Raw genomic sequence first — 19,768 nt, 5'->3', positions numbered from 1 at the left:
TTGATCATCTTCATGCTGTGAATTGTTTTTACTCTCACATTAAAAAGTTGTGTAAACTCCCCCTGTAACAAAATAATGTTGTTTATCCAGAATCATCAGCTCATTGTTCAACATATCAACATATTAATTTGATTTTAGAGTTGAAAGAGATGAATAGGCCACATTTTCCTGATGAAGGTTGAATCAACTTCATGTTTTACCAGATAAATATTATTATTCATGTTGAATTCATCCTGAAAATCCACCAATTACAAGGTTTTGACACAAATCTAGTTTAATATTAGTTTGTTTATTTATTGTTTTGTTTAGGAGCGATTTAGTTGTAAAAAGTTATAAAGTCATCTTAAAAAACATCATTAGAATCAAACATATATTCTGAATTTCCTTTCTGACGATGTCCACATGGACATTCATATTCAGACATGAACCTGATTAACACGAGAGTTTGAATAATTACACAATACTTTAGATGTTTAAACCAAACTTTACTCAGTTACTCAGTTTATCAGCTCAGGTTCATGTATCTATCGGCTGATTATTGATCAATTAGCTTCTAATACAACGTCCCCACAATAAAATCCACCTTCAGAGAGTTGATGAGGTCGTGATGAAACACTTTGAACGTTGTTTACGTTCCAGATTGTTGTTGTGTTATTATTGAGCAGTGATTTCTTATCGGTGCAAATCACAACCGATCTTAAAACACAAAGGAATTAACTTCTAACCTAAATGGTGCAATGGAAGAAGCTCGTCGCTGATTGGATCGACACACTGTTCGTTTTTATTTATGAGGAATATGCTGACAAATGCGTTTTGTTATTTGCTGTCATGTTTTCTTATTGTTTTCTTATTTATTCCGGTGATTTAGTCACTTGTTAATTTGCTGTTGTGTTGTATTGTTCTCTGTTGTATTGTTTTCTTATTTATTGTGTTTTTTATTTACTGCCTTCATGTTGTGTTTCCTTTATTGTTTCCTTATTTATTCATTTGTTAATTTGTTGTATTTTGTGATTTGTTGTTCTACTGATCTTCACTTCAGGGCCAGCCAGTGCACCACCCACTGAGAACCACCAGATGTCGCCAAACGGTCAGATTCACCACTCTGCTGTGATTGACAGGTCCTCTGATCTTCTGCTTCCGTCACTCCTCATAAAAGACTCCGCACACACACACACACACACACACACACACACACACACACACACACACACACACACAGTGAAGTGAACAGGTTGTATCCGCGCGTGCACGTGACGGGCTCAGTTCATCAGCTCATAAACGTGATGTCAGTGTTTAACGCTCACAAGTGTCTCACATGTGTGTTTTGGCTCCTCTGACTTTTGTTTCTTGCAGTTATGATTCACGATACCTTAAATTACACGTTGTATTATTGTCCAGTGCGCTGCCAAGACTGTAAGGGAATCAAGATGAGGGAGGAAGAGGAGGAGGAGGAGGAGGAGGAGGAGGAGGAGGAGGAGGAGGATGTGAAAACAACCTCAGCCCTTTGAAGCAGTTTCAAACTCTCCCAATGAGAAACACTCTTCTCATTATTATCGGTCCCTGAATCATGCGAGCGGCTTCAGGTTTTCACTGAGATAAGAAAACATCTCTAACTGAAGGAGCCAGTCGCGGCTTCATCCAGCCGCCGGAGCCTGACCTTCATTTATCCGCCGTGATCCAGCGGGATCCCCGGGGCCTGTTTAGTTCCTGCCAGATGATGTTATTACACCGAGCCCCTGGTGGCCGCAGCTCAGCCTCCCACTCATTCATCCGCGATACAAAACAAATAGGACCCGCTAACAATGGTGCTTTCTGTGAGAGACAGTTGTTCAAACCTGTGCGTAAAAACAGGGGCCTCGTGGATTCGCCCTGTTTTATAAGAAGAGGAAGAAAAACACCTTAAACTTTGTCACGGTGGGGGGGCTGGGGCTGGGGGGGGGGGGGGGGGGGCTTTATTACCAGCAATATACATAATTGGAGGCCATATCTGCAAATGTATAACATCAGGAAACATTCAGGCCTTTTTCTATCTCCGTCATCGTTCGTCCCCCAGAAGTGACTCCAGCACGTGGCACCACACGATCGAACCCTCGGTGCCACATTCACCTTCGGCTCCTCGCGGGGATTTGACGCCCCTGCTCCTCGCGTGGAGCCACACAACGCGCACACTGGGGGGGGGTGGGGGTGGGGGGGGCTGTTTCCAATCTGAGGACATGCGTGATGAATTTGGGAAAATCATCTGCAGCTTTAGCCTGGTACCGTGTAGCCCACCCAGCCCGGACCCAGTCCCCCCCCCCACCCCCACCCCCACTGCCCCGGGGTATCAATACGATTAGAGGCAGGAAATGTGGGAATCCCCAACAAAGGGCTCCATCATTAAACACAAACAACCAGAGGCCTCCCAACGATACCAGCAGCGCCCTCCGCGCCCCGCTCCCCGCTTTTATGTCTGCGCAAGTGAAAATCTATTACTTTCATCCCGATATCAGCGTCCTGCTCTCGGGTGCCCATTATTAAAGAAGATAATCCGGCGGGGTTACCGCGGACTTTCAGGTCTGAGCCCCAAATGGAAAACACACTGCGCACTTTCTGCCTCAAAAAATCTCAGGTTATGCAGATTAAATCTTATCCCTTCTCCATTTCACACACACACACACACACACACACACGGGGGATATTTTTCAATATGTTGTCTTGAGCGGGGGGGGGGGGGGGGGGGGGGGGGACTGAGGTGTGAGCGAAACCTCCAGAGTCTGAACCTCTTCACCCGAGAGACGCCGCGACGCAGAGCTGCAGGCGACAAATTATTATTTTCCCCCAGCAGCAACAAAATCAGTCATTGCGGTTGTTATCCTCTGTTGTACGTCTGAAAACGTGTAATTGTGCGTCAAGTGTGTGCGTAACGTGCGTCTGCAGGAGCCTTCCAGGGGGATTAGGGTTTAAATCCCTGCCTCACGTACAGAAGTGTCTGGGGATTTCCCCCCCCCTCGGTGATGTGATGTCCTCAAATAGTCTCTGAGATTATTCAGAAATCTTTATTGTGTCTTTGAGTGTTTTGTGTTTTATTTGGTCCCTTTTCTTGTTTGTATATATTAAAAATACGTTTTTAAAATTAGTTTTTTAACATAGAAATAAAACATTTCACGTAATTTTTCTTATTCTGTTTTACTCTGGAAAACTTCTGAATCATTTCTGAAAACTAAAAAATGACTTTAAAAAAAAGTTATACAGCTCACGAGCAGCCTCCATAAAAGTTGGTGGATCAGATTGTTCCAAATGATCAGAAGCTTCTTTTTCTCCTTTATTTGATTCAGATTTGATCAAACTGAACATTTCTAAGTTTTGTTCCTCTCCGGATCAAACTCCTTGTTGTTCATGCGGATGTTTTTAGAGGCTGGTTTTCCATCGCCCGCGTCCCCTTGGCACGGATGCTCGGGTGATGATGATGACGATGAAGATGATGATGATGATGAGAGTGCGCTCGGAGGCTGGTGTATCGGCCTCCTTGGTACCATTTGCGTCGTTTCCATTGGTCAGGATCCTTTTCCTCGCGCCTCGACGTGACATCACATCCACCCGAGCCGCAGGAAAGCAGCGGAGGTTGCAGAAGATGCTGGACACCTCGGAGAGCGCACGCACTTTTACGCGTTACGCACAACCACTCGCCGACTGCACTTCTGCGCTTTAAGGCACCGAAATACAGGAAATCAGCACCGATGTGTTGCGGTTTGGAGAATCCGGTTCCAGAGAAGTAGGGGGGGGGAGGAGTGAATTCGGATTTTCCACCGTTGCTCCAATTTTTTTGTGAATGGAGACAAGTCGTGCGTAAAAAAGGCTTCCCGGTTCAGGAGAAGAGCTGTCACTCTCCCACCTGTTGGCAGGTGGTGTCGGCTTCACCCGCGGAAATCTACTATGACATTGGGTCTGGACATCATGGAGGATATTGTTATCGACGTGGTAGGGGAAGGACTCAAAGATAACGGAGAGGAGCAGCCGGACCCTCTGGATGAGAAGGAGCCAGGCACGGAGGCTTCCAGCAGCCCGAGCAGAGACCGGGACACGTACAGCCCCGCGCCGGAGTGTGGTGCCCCCGCTAAGACCAAAGGTCCCACGTCGGTGAAGCCTCCGTACTCGTACATCGCCCTGATAACGATGGCCATCCTGCAGAGTCCGAAGAAGAGACTCACCCTCAGCGAGATCTGCGACTTCATCAGCCACCGCTTCGTCTACTACCGGGAGAAGTTCCCCGCCTGGCAGAACTCGATCCGGCACAATCTGTCTCTCAACGACTGCTTCGTGAAGATGCCCCGGGAGCCCGGCAACCCCGGGAAGGGCAACTACTGGACCCTGGACCCCAACTCCTCGGACATGTTCGAGAACGGCAGTTTCCTGCGGCGGAGGAAGCGCTTCAAGCGGCAGCACTTTCGCTTCGACCCGCTGAAGGAGCAGCACCTGGAGCCCAGCGGACTGCACGGCTTCCCGGGGGCGTACGGCCTCGGCGCGGCGGCTCTGCAGCTGCCCAGTCTGGAGATCTACCCGTACCTCCATCACCACGCGCCCTCTGCGTGCGCCGGCATCCCACCTGTCAGCAGCATCCTGCCGGCCCTGTCCAGCTTCTTCTCCCGCAGCGCGCTCACAGCCAAGGCTTTCCTCCACTCGCAGCCGGGCATCGAACCCTTCTCCGCGGCCCAGTGTCCGGCCTACGCCTCCCCGCTGACCCCCGGGGCTGCGTACGGCTCCCCGGCGCTGTTCCACCCGGCCGCGGCCCCGCACTTCCTCAGTTTACAGCAGGAGTACCAGAAACTACAGACTCAGCGCGTGGCCCTGGTCAAACACATGCACAGCAGCAACGAGTGATTCGCGGTGAACTCGTTGTTTTCTCAGGTAAAACAGACAATTCGAGCAGAAGCTCCGAGTTTCTGCAGCGATGGAAGAAGGAAGATGTGTTTTTAAAGAATGTTGTAGATAAAAAAAAATAACTCTTCCCCTAATTCCCCCCCCCCCCCCCCCCCCCCCCCCCCCCCCCCCCCCTTTTTGGATAAAAACGTTTTTTAACAGGTGCTTTTTTTTATCATTTGATCTGGATTTGTCTTCTTTTTTTATTTTAAAAAAATATATTTAAATGACGAGTTTCCTATACGTTTTTTTTTTCTGGAAATAAAAAAAGGAAATATTTAAACTTTTTGGTTCAGTTGTATATTTTGTGCAGATCCGCGCGCTCGTGTTTTATTTCCCTCGTGGAGGAAAAAACATTTCAGGTTTAAAGCTTAAATTTTCTTGCTTCGAATTAACATTAGGATAAAACTCGTGATTCTGACATTTAAACAAACTATTCCTCATTATTTAAAGCGTTAAATATTTTTAATTGAAAGGTTATTAAAGTGTTGCATTGGCAGGTAAAGAAAATGTATTAATGCAACTATAGAAAATTAAATCTTCCATTTAAATCAGCTGCAGCTCGATGAGGCCTAATGCACTGAATCACGGTTCAGTTCCAGTTATTTGCGTAATTGTAAATCACAGGGAATTATTTATTATATTGTGATAATAAAAATAAAACTGCAATACAGCTTGTAAAATAATATTATATGATATTTATATTGTGTAATGTTTAATTGATAAAGTGACCTTTTGCATCACGTTGGATAAAATCCTGCTGCGTCAGGGTCAAAGTTTGGAAACGTCCGGATTAACATTTATATTAATGCAAAAATATTATTGTTATGTTGTATTATAATTATTTATTATACCAGTTATAATAAAACAGGATGAATTAGTCTGTTAATCAGCAGCTGATGAACTTCAGACCAAAGATAAGCGCACAGGCCTGTCAGTGTGTGTGTGTGTGTGTGTGTGTGTGCGTGTGTGTGTGTGTGTGTGTGTGTGTGTGTGTGTGTGTGTGTGTGTAATTGGCTTAATTAAAAAAAATGCTTTATTTGCTGACACACACACACACACACACACACACACACACACACTTGTCTCCCTGTTAACACAAGAAAAGTAAGATAAGTTTAATCATAAGCTTCTGTCCGATGTTTATTATGAGGAAGTTAAATCCAAAATATGTTTCTAATTATGTTTTCGTCATTTTATTTGAGCACATTAAATAAATCCTAAAAGTCCTAAATAAACAGATCAATTCCTAATTTAAATTATAGGCCACGTGATGAATGATAACATTTAAAAGACATTTGTCTTCTGTGGTGGGTTTAATTAGAATTTAGTTTATACTTCTTATAAAATAATAATCCATCAGTTAATTTTCACCATCATAAAAGTTGGATTTTCTCTGTTTGGTGACATCTCACAGTTTGACCTCTAACAGGTTAATTTCTCCTTGTTTCTAAAAGGTAAAAAACTGAACTGGTTGAATCAAAGTCAACGAGATGAACTCGTCATCCATCATCTTTCACCAGCTCCACCTAACGAGTCTCTTCCTCTAAGACACACGAGCTCGTAACTCTCCACCCGTGGCTCCGTGGCCCTAATTCACATTAACCCATTTATTTTTCCTTTCTTCTTCACTTCAGCGAAAGGCAGCGCCGCTCTGCCCTGAGAATGACAGTAGTAAAATAATTCTAGGTTTCCCGAGCATGGAAGTATTTATTTAATTCTATTCCCGAGTCTGGTTTAGATGGATTACCACGCTGGAGCTGTTGGACGGAGCTGATGGATCCCACCACACGCTCAGAGCTCCAGAGACTCTGGCACAGTCAGGGACCGAAACAAATAAAAAGATTGTTACCTGATGCTGAGCTGTGAAGTTGCCCACTCCTGAGAGGGAGAGAGAGAGAGAGAGAGAGAGAGAGAGAGAGAGAGAGAGAGAGAGAGAGAGAGAGAGAGAGAAAGAAGAGCTCACTCTCGTTCTCTCCTTCTCTCACTCAGCCTCCTCTTTTATTTCCCTCCGTTCAGGGACATCTTCACAAACTGGCCCAAACTTTCACATGGTTAGATTTAATCCAATCTGTTTTGAGGTTTTCTCCCTTTTTTTTTTATTTCCCCATAGCCAAATGTCTAATATTTGCACGGCTGATCTTAAACAGTGCGGCACGAGCTGCGGTTGAAATGAGATTCAAATCACACACCACAGTATTTCTGCTATTAGAATTTATCTGATTTAAAAAACCAAATATACAAATGAACGTACGAATGTTTCCTCTGAGATTCAGTACTTTGCTATAGTCGTGAAACTTTTGAAGAAGTTTACGTCCCGTGTCTGCACATCATTGATGCAGGAGGGACTGAGTCCTGCTGAAGCTTCTGAGCTGCAGTTCAGCTTCATGGTGCTTCTCCTCACTTCTGTCCGTTTAACGCAGGCTCCCAGCAAACCCAGTCAAACCACTGAAATACACTGGAAGCACTGTTTTTACTGGGCTCCAGTTCGTCTCCTCATGCACCTGCAACACGAAACAACACAGAACAATCTGAAGCTCAACTCATTTTCATCCTTTGGGTATTTAAAGTTCTTCATCTCACCTCATTTCACCTCCTGCTCTCCTTGTTTTAGTTGATTCATTTGCTTTAAATCAAATGTTCTGTATTTATTCCTCAGACTTTTACTTTTCCTCTTGTTTCTTCTTCGACCTTTTTTCCTTTTAATGTTTTGTTTATTTTCTGTACTTTCTCAAAGTAAATGAGATCCTCTGTATCCAGAGGTGAAGTAAAGGTTGAGTGAATATGGTTCAACCTCAGAAATCTTTTTTCATTATACTGGAGCCTGTTTTCTCAGCGAGAAACTCAGAGAAGAGAAAGTGAAGCAGTTGCAGCAGCTGATCAGCAGCCAGGGGGGGTGGGGGGGGGGGGTGGGGGGGAAAGGAGTCAGGGTCTTTTCTTTGGAGGGGGTGTTGGGAAGCTGGTGCACCTGATAAAATAAGCAAGTCAGACACTCCAGACTGTGTGTGTGTGTGTGTCTGTGTGTGTCTGTGTGTGTGTGTGGCTATGACTGCACATCAGTTTTCCATCCTAAAGGAGGTAAAAGTTGCCAGTTGCGCCGCTGCAACTCTTTCTACTTTCCCTTTTTTCCTTTGTGCGTCACCGAGTGTGACACGGTTTATTAAATCTTCGCCAGGTATTAAAAGGCAAAGCCTCTTTTTAATGATCAGCAGCAAGATTTTCCTGTTTTTTAACACAACTCTTTTCTTTTCCTTCATGGCTCGAAACTGTAAAATTTTATGTAATCTGCAAAGTCACTCAGAATCTGAAACAAGGGCATTGAGTTTCAGATTGAATTTGTCACCAGAGAACTTCACCCGGCGTCGTATTAAGATGATTCATCTCTGCAGTGGAAGTCCTGAACGTACATTTATGTGACAGCCTGTCAGTGGTGCGTGCCATGTTGCACCGCTGCAGCGTCTCAGTTCCACGTGGATGATCGGCTCTGAGTTATCGTCACTGTGATGTGGACGTCGTCTCCCTGGGAAGAGCGAGTGGATTGAGTCAGATCTGCAGTCATGCCTGACATGGCCGCTCTGCCATGCGCTCGCTCTCCACTCGCCAAGGCCAAGCCAAACAGGCAAGATAAACTCCAACTCCTCCTGCTTCCAGAGGCCGGGGGAGAGGTGCATTCTGGGATGACCCCTGCTGGTCCAGTCAGGACAGAAACATCAATGAGCCCATGTGGGTTTTTTTTCCAGAAGAATGTGAAATGCACCATTTGGACCAAATTCCCCTCGAATATATTTTTCCTGTCTTCGAGCCTGATGGGTTTTCTTTTTTATTTCCTAATTTGGAGCAGCATCAAACTCGCAAAGGCAGAGATGATGGTTAATGCTTCTGAGTCAGTGTCAGTAACAGTCATGTTGAGTTCAAACAACCCAACACACTGTATCAGAGTGTGTATGAGTTATAACTGAGCACCACAGCAACATGTCATTGTTTCCTTGTGGGTAGAAAACCCAAGACAGCGAGTTGATCCAGTGTTTGGGATATTGTTTTTATTTATATTAGCATGAGAATGATCCTTCGTCTCGGGCGACTTTCTGCCCACGATCAATCTTTAATCCAGCGTTCTATAGAATATTAATATAGAACAGTTGAGAGCTGTTGTATCTGCTGTGAGAAGAAGTTCATCCTCTCGGGTAGAGTGAAAGTCACGTGCACGTATTTACCTGTTGTTTTACATTGTTTCTGGGTTAATCAGCCCAGTGTCTTCCTTTCTACCCACTGGCACGGGGTTTATCTTCAACCCACTTTCCTGTAGTGTCTATAGTTCAAATCACTGGGTTATAATCGAGCACCAATGAACCTTTACCCCAATCAATCAATCACATTTTATTTGTTTTGGTCCACATTCACAAATCACAGTTTTAACAAGGTGCGACATCCTCTGATCTTAACCCTCAACTATCGAGTGAGGGGGAAAAAACCAAAACATATCAACAGGGGAAGAAAACGTGGAAACCTCAGAGAGATGTGATGGATCCATCGCTGAGGACGGACAGAAGAGCAACAGAGCACATTGATGAGGAAAGACTTTGTGATATTGTTTTTATGAGTATTAATATATCAATTTTGAGTTTTCGGATCTTTATAATCCTTTGTCCTGGGTGACAACGTTTCATTTAGTTCAAAACTCCAGAAGCTTCACGTCAGTGTTGGTTATATCTTGTGTTATTGTAATTAAATACTCAAACCAACATATAGTACAGTTGTGAACTGTTGTATCTGATTTAATAACATATTTATCCTTAGAACAGCAGTGAGAGTCTCGTGCACACGGATTTGTACGACTGAAAATGAACCTGTGACAGTTTTAAGGTAAAAGTTAAGCTTGTTATGTTTAAGACTGTGTCAAAATATTCATATTTCAGATGAGTAATAAAAAAATCACATTAAAAACAAAGCAACTGGTTCATTTTGACCCCGAGATTGTTTTCTAAGTGCCAGAGGCTGATGTGTGTTTGCTGCTGTGGAATCGGAGTTTGTGGAATCTAAAGGCCCGATAGGTGTTGTGGTGGTTTTCCAGTTATCATTCGTAAATCTCGCACCTTTCTCCTCTCACTTTAATGGCTGACTTCCACAGGCCTCGCTCGCTCTTCGGCGTTTGCTTTTCCTGGCAGGGCCAATCCCCTCTGCCCTGCTTCAGGGAGTTATTCAATTATAAATCTTCCACCCCCCCACACACACACATACACACACACACACACACACACACACACACACACACACACACACACACACACACACACACACACACACACATACACACACCCCTGCCTTCCCTCTCTCACCGGTCTATGTGTTGCCCTGCCAAGCCCAGTAAAACACACTGCTCCGTTGGTGCACCCCTCTCCAGTCTCGTGCCCAAGAATTTATTATGCTCCGGGTGGCGAGGCGGAGTGCGGTGTGTTTTTGGAAAAGGGACCCCCCCTCTCGCCCCAGTGCCAACAGATGACAGTGACATATAGCAGGAAAGCCACCCAGAAGGAGAATGATCTCACACCTCAGCCACGCGCTCAGAGTGGGGTGGGAGAAAACAGAGGGATCTGCAGCTGGGGGTAGAAGGGACAATAAAATCAAGATGAAAAGGAGGAAGGGATGAAGGAGAGAGAAATAAAAAAAGGTAGAAGGAAGGAAAAAGCAAACAGCGGATGATCTGATGAACCCAGAAATGACCGAGACGTCTATAAATACTTTGCTAAACTTGGACATTGTGTCCTGATCATTTCCAAATTTACCAAACTACGTTAATGATCTTATAGATTCCGTCCTCGCCCTCAGACGCTCTGCAGAAAATGCACAGCTCCATTAGGCCTCTTAAGAAAATCCACAGTTGCATTAAAGGTTTTATTGCAGATAGATCCTCCTCCATTCCACATCTGTTTCTCCAAAGCGCTTGTGAAGCAGCCAATCTGTAAGTAACTGGCAAACACTTGGTCTTGACACCCCACTCTATTTTTCAATCTTCCCGGTGCCGGTACCGTTCCCCAGCTGGCGACCTCATGCCCTCACGCTGCCCATGGTGCTTGGCATCGCCGCACCGTTCCCGCTGCCAGGTTTCTGCAGATCCCCACGTGTGTGTGCGTCAGGTACAAGGCCTCCGAACACCAGGAGAGGTGCTCGCCCTCCACGGGGACGACATGAAAGGCTGCGGGAGCGTGATGTCACCCACAGCAGCCCCTAAACCACTTATTGCACTAAATGAGAGCCATTAGCCGCACAAACAAAGACTTAAAACGCTGTCATTTAATCATAAGGGGAGCAGGAAGCATAATTAACATCTGGGCCGAGATGTGTCAGTGAGGGGTCACGCCGGCTCTTGCAGCGTCCGAGGCCCCGGCGGTCGGTGCGCGGCCTAATGAGAGCAGTAACCCCAGCCTGGCTGCGGGCCGCCCGCTCCCACTGATCTCTGAGGAAGACAAAGTGGTCCGCCTTCCACACCAGGCATCGCCATGAAGCGCAGGATGTTTGAAAAGCAGCCAGTTAATAGTTGGAAACCTCCCTCGCTGCCTCTCGCTCTCTCCGTCCACTCACCCTCAACGTCTCTCTCTCTCTCTCTCTGTCTGCACTCTGCCTCTCCACCTCTCTCTCCCCCCCATTACATTTGGTTTTCTCCCCTCAATAACGTCTGCAGTGGCACATTACAACTTGGAAATGGATTTTAGAAGGGAGTTGAGAGAGGGTGCCAGAATGGGAAAAACATGGATTGGCTCATTGGGAGCAGAATAAGTGGGCAAGCCAAACCTCACGCTTTGTAAGAAACAAGAAAAAGACCCCTTTCTACATTAGTGCCCGGAGTTAAGGACCAACCGCATCGTGGGGGGAAATCAAAAAATCCCACCCTCTTGGAAAAAGAGAGGATGAAAATACCAGACGGTGAATTGTCACCTCATACGAAGGAAAATTGTTTCCTCTCCAGTGTCACCAGAGTGAAAACGACTGGGTGCCGGGCGGCCGCCGGTGTCAGAGGACGGGCCGTCGTCTCTCTATCGCTCCGGCAGGTCTGTGTGCTCAGGGAACTCAAAGCCGATTCATGGGCCTGCAAACATCCTGCAACAGCAACATAAATCCACTAATTCGGGCCTTTGTGTTTGGTAATGGATGTTGTGCCGTGCTATGTAGATGTGATATGATAGGATTGATTGCTCTGAGGAACGCCGAGGCTGCTTTCTAGCACCGCCCTGCCACCCAAACTGTCGGCCAACGAGCCGTTCATCCCCATGTTGCCTCTGTTGGTGGTCCCTGGTGTAAGCTATATTTTCCCCTCACTTCTCCCTCGCTCTCGCTCTTTTTTTATAGCTAACACAAAATTGTTCCTAATTCGCTGCTGCTAGAGGGGGGTAATTTGCGGCTTTTGGCTGAGTGTCGCAAGCCCCAAATTTGAAAAAGCTGCTGAGTTGAAGGCGTTCTGTGAGAGGCAGCGGCAGCAGCAACAGTAGGGAGAGCAGAGAGGGAGCAGGGTGGCCTCCACTCAATCAGTCCAAAAGGGAAAAACAGCAAAACATGATAAGCCTCAAAAGGCAGAGGGCTGAGATGTAATAATAACTGTTGGGTAATGTGAGACTCAGCCACTAATAATTGTGGCTGTTTTAATGAAATTACTGCGATAATGTCTCCTCTGCTTTTCCCAGTTTGTAGGATTTAGCCGTTAGCGTAAAACTCTCGTGTTCTAATCAGACTGTTCAGGCCAGAATAATGTCGCTCGTATTTTATCTGACTTTAGTTTCTCTCGCAGATAAAAACTCTCGCCAGTTGACTGAAGCAAAAAGCAAAAATCAAAAACACGGCTGCATATTCCTGTAAGTCAGATTAATGACAGGCTGGTTTAATAATTATCTCTCAGGCTCACTCACGTTTTTATTTGCCAAACAAAACGATCTCTGTCCGTATGAGAATCTTGGCTCCGTATTAATCTTTAAATTGTCGCAGGTTGCTCGAATAACATCTCGTCTCCAACGCATGTAAACATTGTATTATTGTCAAATGCAGAATTTACCTGCAGCTGTTTGCCAAAACAACAGGGTCAGTAACACGTATGATAAATTATCCAAGTCGCGTTCTACACTGGCAATTGAGGCTAAAGCTGTTTTCTCCCGGAAGGGGGGGTCATGTGATAGGAGTCTGACGAACCAGCGAAGACCACGTCATGACCGAAAAGAGCGTCTACGCCATCGTTTCCAAACATCTCTGTCTCTGCCCGTCCAGACTAAAATGCAGCTCCTGGAGTTTTAAAACTAAAACGGGTCCAGCTGCGTTTCCGAACTTTTCTACTGGCTCTAAAGCTCTGGAGCAGTTTGAGCTACAGGCGAGGCCGTAGCAGAGTTGATGTGTTTTCAAACTAAAGCGTTGTCGTGTGGATGAAGCCTCAGTGTGTGAACGGTTCAAACTAATGGAGTGCCTCAAGCTTCAGTGCTCGGCCCACTTTTGTTTCCAACTTAATGAACGGCTAACAGGCTACTGATAGTTCTGCAGATGATATAGTCGCGTGTAGCTTTGGCTCTTCTCTCCGGATCGCACCACGTTCATTCAGTATCTGACAGAGCTGAACGTAGCACACGATGGGAGTAACTGAAAACCAAAGCTAAGGTAAAACTCTAATAATGTTTTCAGTTATTCTGACCTGCCGATGCTGGAAGGAGCGAACCAGGAGTAAGTGATGGTGACTTCAGTTTCCAGGCCGGCAGACAGTGGCTGCTCGCTGAGTGCAGGAGGACGTCTGGGTCTCTGCACCCAGAGGACCACGTTCCCACAGCTCCTCCGTGGCCTCGTCAACACCAGGGCCCTGAGAGGTGCTCTTTCATTTTGATTAACAGGGCCCTTCACACTCTCATCCCATCCTCGGCGGTTCGCTCTCTCCTCGGGGGGGAAAAGCCCACATGGATGTTTTTCCTTTTTTATCCCACATGGTTTTTCGCTTCCACAACAGCACATCATTACCCGAGTGTTTAAACACTTAAGAACAGTTTAAAAAGGAGGGAGAGGAGGTAGTGGGAGAGGAGGAGGAGGAGGAGAAGGAGGAGGAGGAGGAGGAGTGAAAAAACACTCGCGAGCAATGAGCAGTTCTACATTAACTCTGTATCACTCAGGGGAGCAGTAAAAAGCCGGCCCGCAAGCGAAATGAAGTCAATAAATAAATGTGGCTGTTGTCAGATGTCTGGAAAAGCTTGAGAGGGTTCCAGCGCCGGGGCAGCCCACCATGTTGAAATGAAGGGTGATAAGTTTGGGCGGCCCCCACAGAATTAGACGCTACAACTTGCTGAGTGCCTTTGACTAATGAGGGTGGGTTTGCTGCAAATGATGAATTCAAAAAACGAGTGGAACGTTTGATCTGCAGCAAACCACAGTTTGTTGAACGTCACGCCGCCTGCTCCGCTCCGGCTGCAGGGAGGGAAACGCCGTCGCAACACAGAGGAGGTGTTTTATTTTATGCAGATCCCCCCCCACCCCCACCCCCCTCTAGAGGGCTGCAGCAGTCAATCAGAGCAGAAGAGACAACAAACAGCAGAAAGAGACAGGAGCTGTCAATGGGCCGAGAGACGCCTGCTTCATCTCACCCCTTCATCGGATTAAAATATGTCCCTGAAACTCTGCTTGCTGGGATGCAACTGTGGCCCTTCCTCCGCAGGTCGGCCCTGAGGGGACACCGGCAGAAAATACAAAACACAAGGAAAAGCAGTAGCAGCTGGATGAGTGTTTTTCCAAGTTAAAGCAATTGATCAGTGAGGGTCCAGAGGGTCCGAGGAGGAGGAGGAGGAGGAGGAGGAGGCCGAGGGGAGGGTTCAGAGGAAGCTGCAGGTGTGGGGAAGAGAAAACACAATCACATCTCAAGTCAAACAAATGCGTCGCCCCTGATGGAGATGGATGGAGGGTCAGCATTCCAGTCCACGCTGAAGATCCCCACCGCGCAGCCCCAGGTCTTCCCTCTCACTGCTGCTGCTGCTGTGGCCAAACATCTGGACGGAGAGGGAGAGAGAGGGAGGAAGCAGCAGAGAGGAGTGGAGGAGAGAAAGTGTTGGAGAGGGGAGAGGAGAGTGGACATGAGGGTGGAGGGATGAACTGAGGTCAGCAGAGGAGGTGAAAGATGTTCAACGCACAGCCGTGTTTATCTTGGGGTCCTCTGCGGAGGAGGGAGCCCACATAAGTGAGCTCGTGTCGGTGGGGGAAAGTTCACACCCTCATGCCTGCTCTCTCTCTCTTCATCTTCATCTGCTTCAGCTCTTTTCCAACATGTTTCTAACATCGTCCAGGCCGCTGAAGGTCAGAGGCTGCGGTAAATGGGGCAGCATTCTGTCTAATCCTGCAGCCAGCGCTCCTTCTCCCCGGCTGCAGGGAGCAGAAGCCCCTAAACTCACTGCTACAAACTTTTCTTGCGTTACATTTTTCTGCCTCCGTCGCTGTGGTTTTCCCAGGAGTCCTGTAAAAGCCGGCTCTGGTCTTGTTTTCTCTGCAAGTCAACAGATGAGCTGGAGCTCATAAAGAGAGAACTCAGAGGGCACGCTGAGGTCCTGGGCTCTGTAAAAAGGCTGCGTCCACAGCTCTGGTGGTGGAAGCAGCGGTGGAGAGGAATATCACACACACACACACACATACACACTCACACACACACAGACACACACACTACACCTTGGGAGTATTTGATCCCTGTGAACGGTGCACGGCCCGAGGAGGACACGCTCTGTAAAGTTCCCTCCCGTGTGCTGTGTTCTCTGTTACAGCAGCATGAGCTTGTAAAGAGAAAAAAGGAAAAGCCCCACACATGACAGGTGCCAGAGTCAGGAATGTGAGGAAAGTCAAAGATGAAATATTATCACGGAGGCTGCTTGTTATTTCCTCTGCTTTTAATTGTTTTTAGAGGTGTGTGTGTGTGTGTGTGTGCACATCTGTAAATTCTGTTTATGAGCTTGTATATAAACATTTCTACATGCAGTACTGCGGGAAGTACTCAGATCCACTACAAGTAAAAGTCCTGCATAAGCAAAATGCTGTCTGGGTATCAAAAGTAAAAGTACTGTGTTATACTGTATTATATCATTGGATTATTAATACTGATATCGTCTGTCTCTCTCCCTCTAACTTTTAATGTTTTAAATGTGTTTCCTCAGTTTAATTTTTCTCAAATGCAACATGCAGTGTTATGACATTACACATGTCTCAGTTTAAAAAAATATATTTACTCCCCCTCTTTTCCAAATTAGTTGAACTATACTTCAAGATCTGTCAACACAAGGAAACTGTGGAAGTAGAAGTATCCGTTATTGGGAATGTAAACAATATGTAAACTTATATTGACCATTTTCTATCACTTTTAGGAAACGTTTAAACTTATCTCAGTGTGTGGATTTTTACAGAAAATCAAATTGAGTTAGTTTATAGTCTTTCAACCCAAAACTTATCTGTTGTAGGGAACCAACATAAAATATATACACACTTGTTTTTAATATATTTATACTCTTCTATGACTTATAGCCATGTAGTGTTTTGTTGTAATAACACATGTCTCAATATGTGGATTTTATTAAACTGTAGAAGTAGAAATATAGTTCATCATTTATCACATTTTCTAATCTCATCATATGATGTAGAATCTGAAAAGTCATAAATAACTAAACCTGTCAATAGAGTAAGAAACACATTTTTCATGAATCGCAGTGGAGAAGAAGTTCTTGAGTAACTTTGTTATATTCAGCGACTGCCTGCATGTGTGTGTGTGTGTGTGTGTGTGTGTGTGTGTGTGTGTGTGTGTGTGTGTGTGTGTGTGTGTGTGTGTGTGTGTGTGTGTGTTTTCACTGCTGATGGCACAGTGGAGGTTTATTTGAACAGATGTGAACTCTCAGTGCCAGGCTGACCTCAGGTCTTACTTGGCTACTCTGCAGCTGATCTCTCCGCCCTGGAAAAATAACACTCACTTTAACAGACTGACCTGAGCAGGAGAACGCTCGCAAACGCACCGTGTAATAAGTCCAGGAGTAAGGCTGCACTTCCTCTCACGGTGTAACTGAATCTCAGAGCTGCCTTATCAGTGCACGCCGTGCTGCAATGTGGAGAGCACGTGTCCGGCTCTGTCCTCGTCCTCTGTGAAATATCTCGGTTACAGTAACCACAGTGTACAGTAAAAACCAGAAGTAATTTTCCCCTCAAAGTCAGATATATATACGTTCAGCAGAGGATTTACACTCTCATTGATTGAAAATGGACGTTTATACCCCAGATGCAGGGCACATTAACGGCACGGAGCGTGAGTTAGGGGGGAGCAGAGGTTGCCGACAAGAGCCATAAAGGAGGTGGATTTATGTGTTGCAGCGATGCAGGCGGGAGGTCAGAGGCAGAGTGAAGTGTGGAGGGTCGACAAGGATGAAGAGACAGCAATGTTTGGAGAGAGGACAGCAGAGAGCGGCGCTAATTTATACTCCGCTAATTGGAAACAGCAGAGTCCTGCACCTGAACCGCATTCTGGGCCCTGTGGCAGCGGCGGCCCCCGGGGCCAACGTGGGAGGGTGATGAGGGCCAGGGGGATGGAGGGATGGGATGGAGGTTGGGGTCAGTGTCAATGGCAGCCTTGTTGTTTCTGTCCCTGCAGATGGGACAGAAAAGGCAAGATGTGCGTGTCTGAGCAGAATTAGTGTGTGTGTTGGAGATTTTTCCGGGGGTCATGTTGTTGTGACAGTCTCACACGCACACGCACACACACACACACACACACACACACACACACACACACACACACACACACGGCCGGCCGAAGCCAGAGTGAGGACCACCCGGGAAAAAATCAGCTTAATGTGTCATGGTTTCAATCCGACACGATCTAACATACGACATGGCTGGACTTCAGCAGTCTTAGCTTCCTGCTTAAATAAATATGACAGCCTCCTCAGATAATTACCGAGCTGCGACCATGTTGAGTCATAGCATCCGTTAATTATTAGACGGGCCGTGCGACTCCGAGGATTCATTTCTCAAATCCCTGCCGCTTGTGCGTTTCTGATGTCTGTAATATTTCACTGAGTGATGGTGTATTCAGATGTTGGCTGTGACTGGGGTCTGGCACCGTGCTAAACAATGAAGTAATCTTGGAATTTAGATTGAAAAAACATTGGCGTCGCTTGATGTGCTTTCATATCTGCACGATCTGTTTGCACTGCTGAGCCGTGAGTCTCGCTGACGGCCTATTTAGGCCAGCGAGCCCCGACCCGGGGTACTTGCACCACAGATGGAGGAGCCTGCCGTCGCCAAGGAGAAACGTTGACAGATCGTGAAGCGGCTCAACTGATCTGAGCACAATAAAAAGGACATTTAATTGTTATCGAGTTTTAAAGGACTATTGTCTCAACTGTAACATCTGAACGCATGATGCAGGAGAGAGTGGATGAAAACCATAGACTTTATATAAATGTCTCCACTTCCTCCAACTATCCAGACGTGAAGCTGAACACGTGTAGTTTGACTTTTTAGATAAAGTGGGAAGCGGGATTTACGCCGAGTACTGCAGCCAGCCACCAGGGGGCGATCTTCAGATACAGTCTGTGGAGAAAGCTAATTAACGTGAGAGCAGTATGAACAGGGAGCTGGATTTAACAGTTGAAATAGTTAGTTTAAAGTAATAAACTGTTTAAGTTATAATATAAGAAGTTGGGTTAATGGTTAAAACAGTTAGCTAAAGTTTCTAAAAATATTTCTATTTGTAATGAATTAACAGTTTAAAGCCTAAACCATTAAATGAGTTAACTAAAATTACAAAACAGTTACAATTATGGGTTGATTGAAAACAATTTGCTTAAAATGTAAAGAAGGTAAAAACTGTTGAAAATACCTAAACAACTGCTAAAATAGAAATCTAATAAAATAATGAATACGTTTAAAATAGTCACATATAATTACTGGATAAATTATATAAAATATAAAATATATAAACACGTCAGCATTAAATAAACAGTTGGAGTAGTTAGGTGAGTAATTGATGGATGTGTGAAATGTCCAGCTTCAAAAAACAACGAAACAAAAAAATAAATGTACATATACAATTGTCCGATTATTATAACCTCCAGTTTTGTGTATATATGGAACATGTGGTGTTGCTGCTGAGGTCCCTGAGTTCGTCTGTGGAGAAAACTCTGAACAAACCATCAGCTCCGGCTCCCGTTCTTCTCAAAACTCAAGAGATTCATCACATCAGAGCCGAGCGACGCAGAGTTCCTCTAATATCCAGGATACACGGAGCGAACAACAGATAAATACACACGTGTGCCCCGAAAAGCCAGATTCCTCCCAAACAAAAGAGCGGACTTGGACATGTGGGCAGCACATTGGTGGCGGAGCGGTGATCACACACGTTTCTTGTGAGCAGAAGAGAATACAACACGATTTAGATGTGGTAGGGGCTGTTTTGTTTCCCTTTAAAGGCGTGTCAGTTGTCTGCTCTGCTCCAGGACATTTGAGAAAAAACCTCTTTCTACTTCATCACTCCCCGTGAGTGACATCTCAATAGTCTGCACACATGAATGAGTGTGTGCAAGCCATTTGCGAATTACAGCGCCAAACGTGCACAACACAATCTTCCACTGTAGCGGTCGGCTGAGACGTTTGTCCTGTGATATTCCTCTTTTTCTTTTTCCACCTAGTGTCTATTCTGAGGCCCGAGCTTCAAAGCCGCCACAATCTGTCTGTTTCTCTCACGACTCGTCTCTCACACACGCCGTCTCCCTCTGGTCCACGCCTGTGCACAAACCGTGCACAAACTGAAACACATTTGTGTAAGAGCATGTTATGAGAAGGATTCGATGTATTCTTTGATCACCGGCCGTCTGACAGCGGATCGCCTCACACACAC

General features: G+C 45.8%; 1 protein-coding gene across 1 annotated transcript; it reads left to right on the top strand.

Moving 5' to 3' along the window:
- Nucleotides 1–3,540: 3,540 nt before the first annotated feature.
- On the top strand, nt 3,541–4,992 carry zgc:162612 (forkhead box transcription factor). The gene has a single exon (XM_034593001.1). It carries the CDS (start codon nt 3,913–3,915, stop codon nt 4,855–4,857), a length of 945 nt encoding a protein of 314 aa, XP_034448892.1. The 5' UTR covers nt 3,541–3,912; the 3' UTR covers nt 4,858–4,992.
- Nucleotides 4,993–19,768: the final 14,776 nt, after the last annotated feature.

This window comes from Hippoglossus hippoglossus, chromosome 8, assembly GCF_009819705.1.
Source record: "Hippoglossus hippoglossus isolate fHipHip1 chromosome 8, fHipHip1.pri, whole genome shotgun sequence".
NCBI classification, from domain to species: domain Eukaryota; kingdom Metazoa; phylum Chordata; class Actinopteri; order Pleuronectiformes; family Pleuronectidae; genus Hippoglossus; species Hippoglossus hippoglossus.
The sequence above is the reverse complement of the archived record's forward strand: the minus strand, read 5'-3'. Positions and strand labels throughout refer to the sequence as shown.

Coding starts and splice junctions, on each gene's coding strand:
- zgc:162612 (XM_034593001.1), top strand. CDS start 3,913: ATGACATTGGGTCTGGACATCATGGAGGATATTGTTATCGACGTGGTA.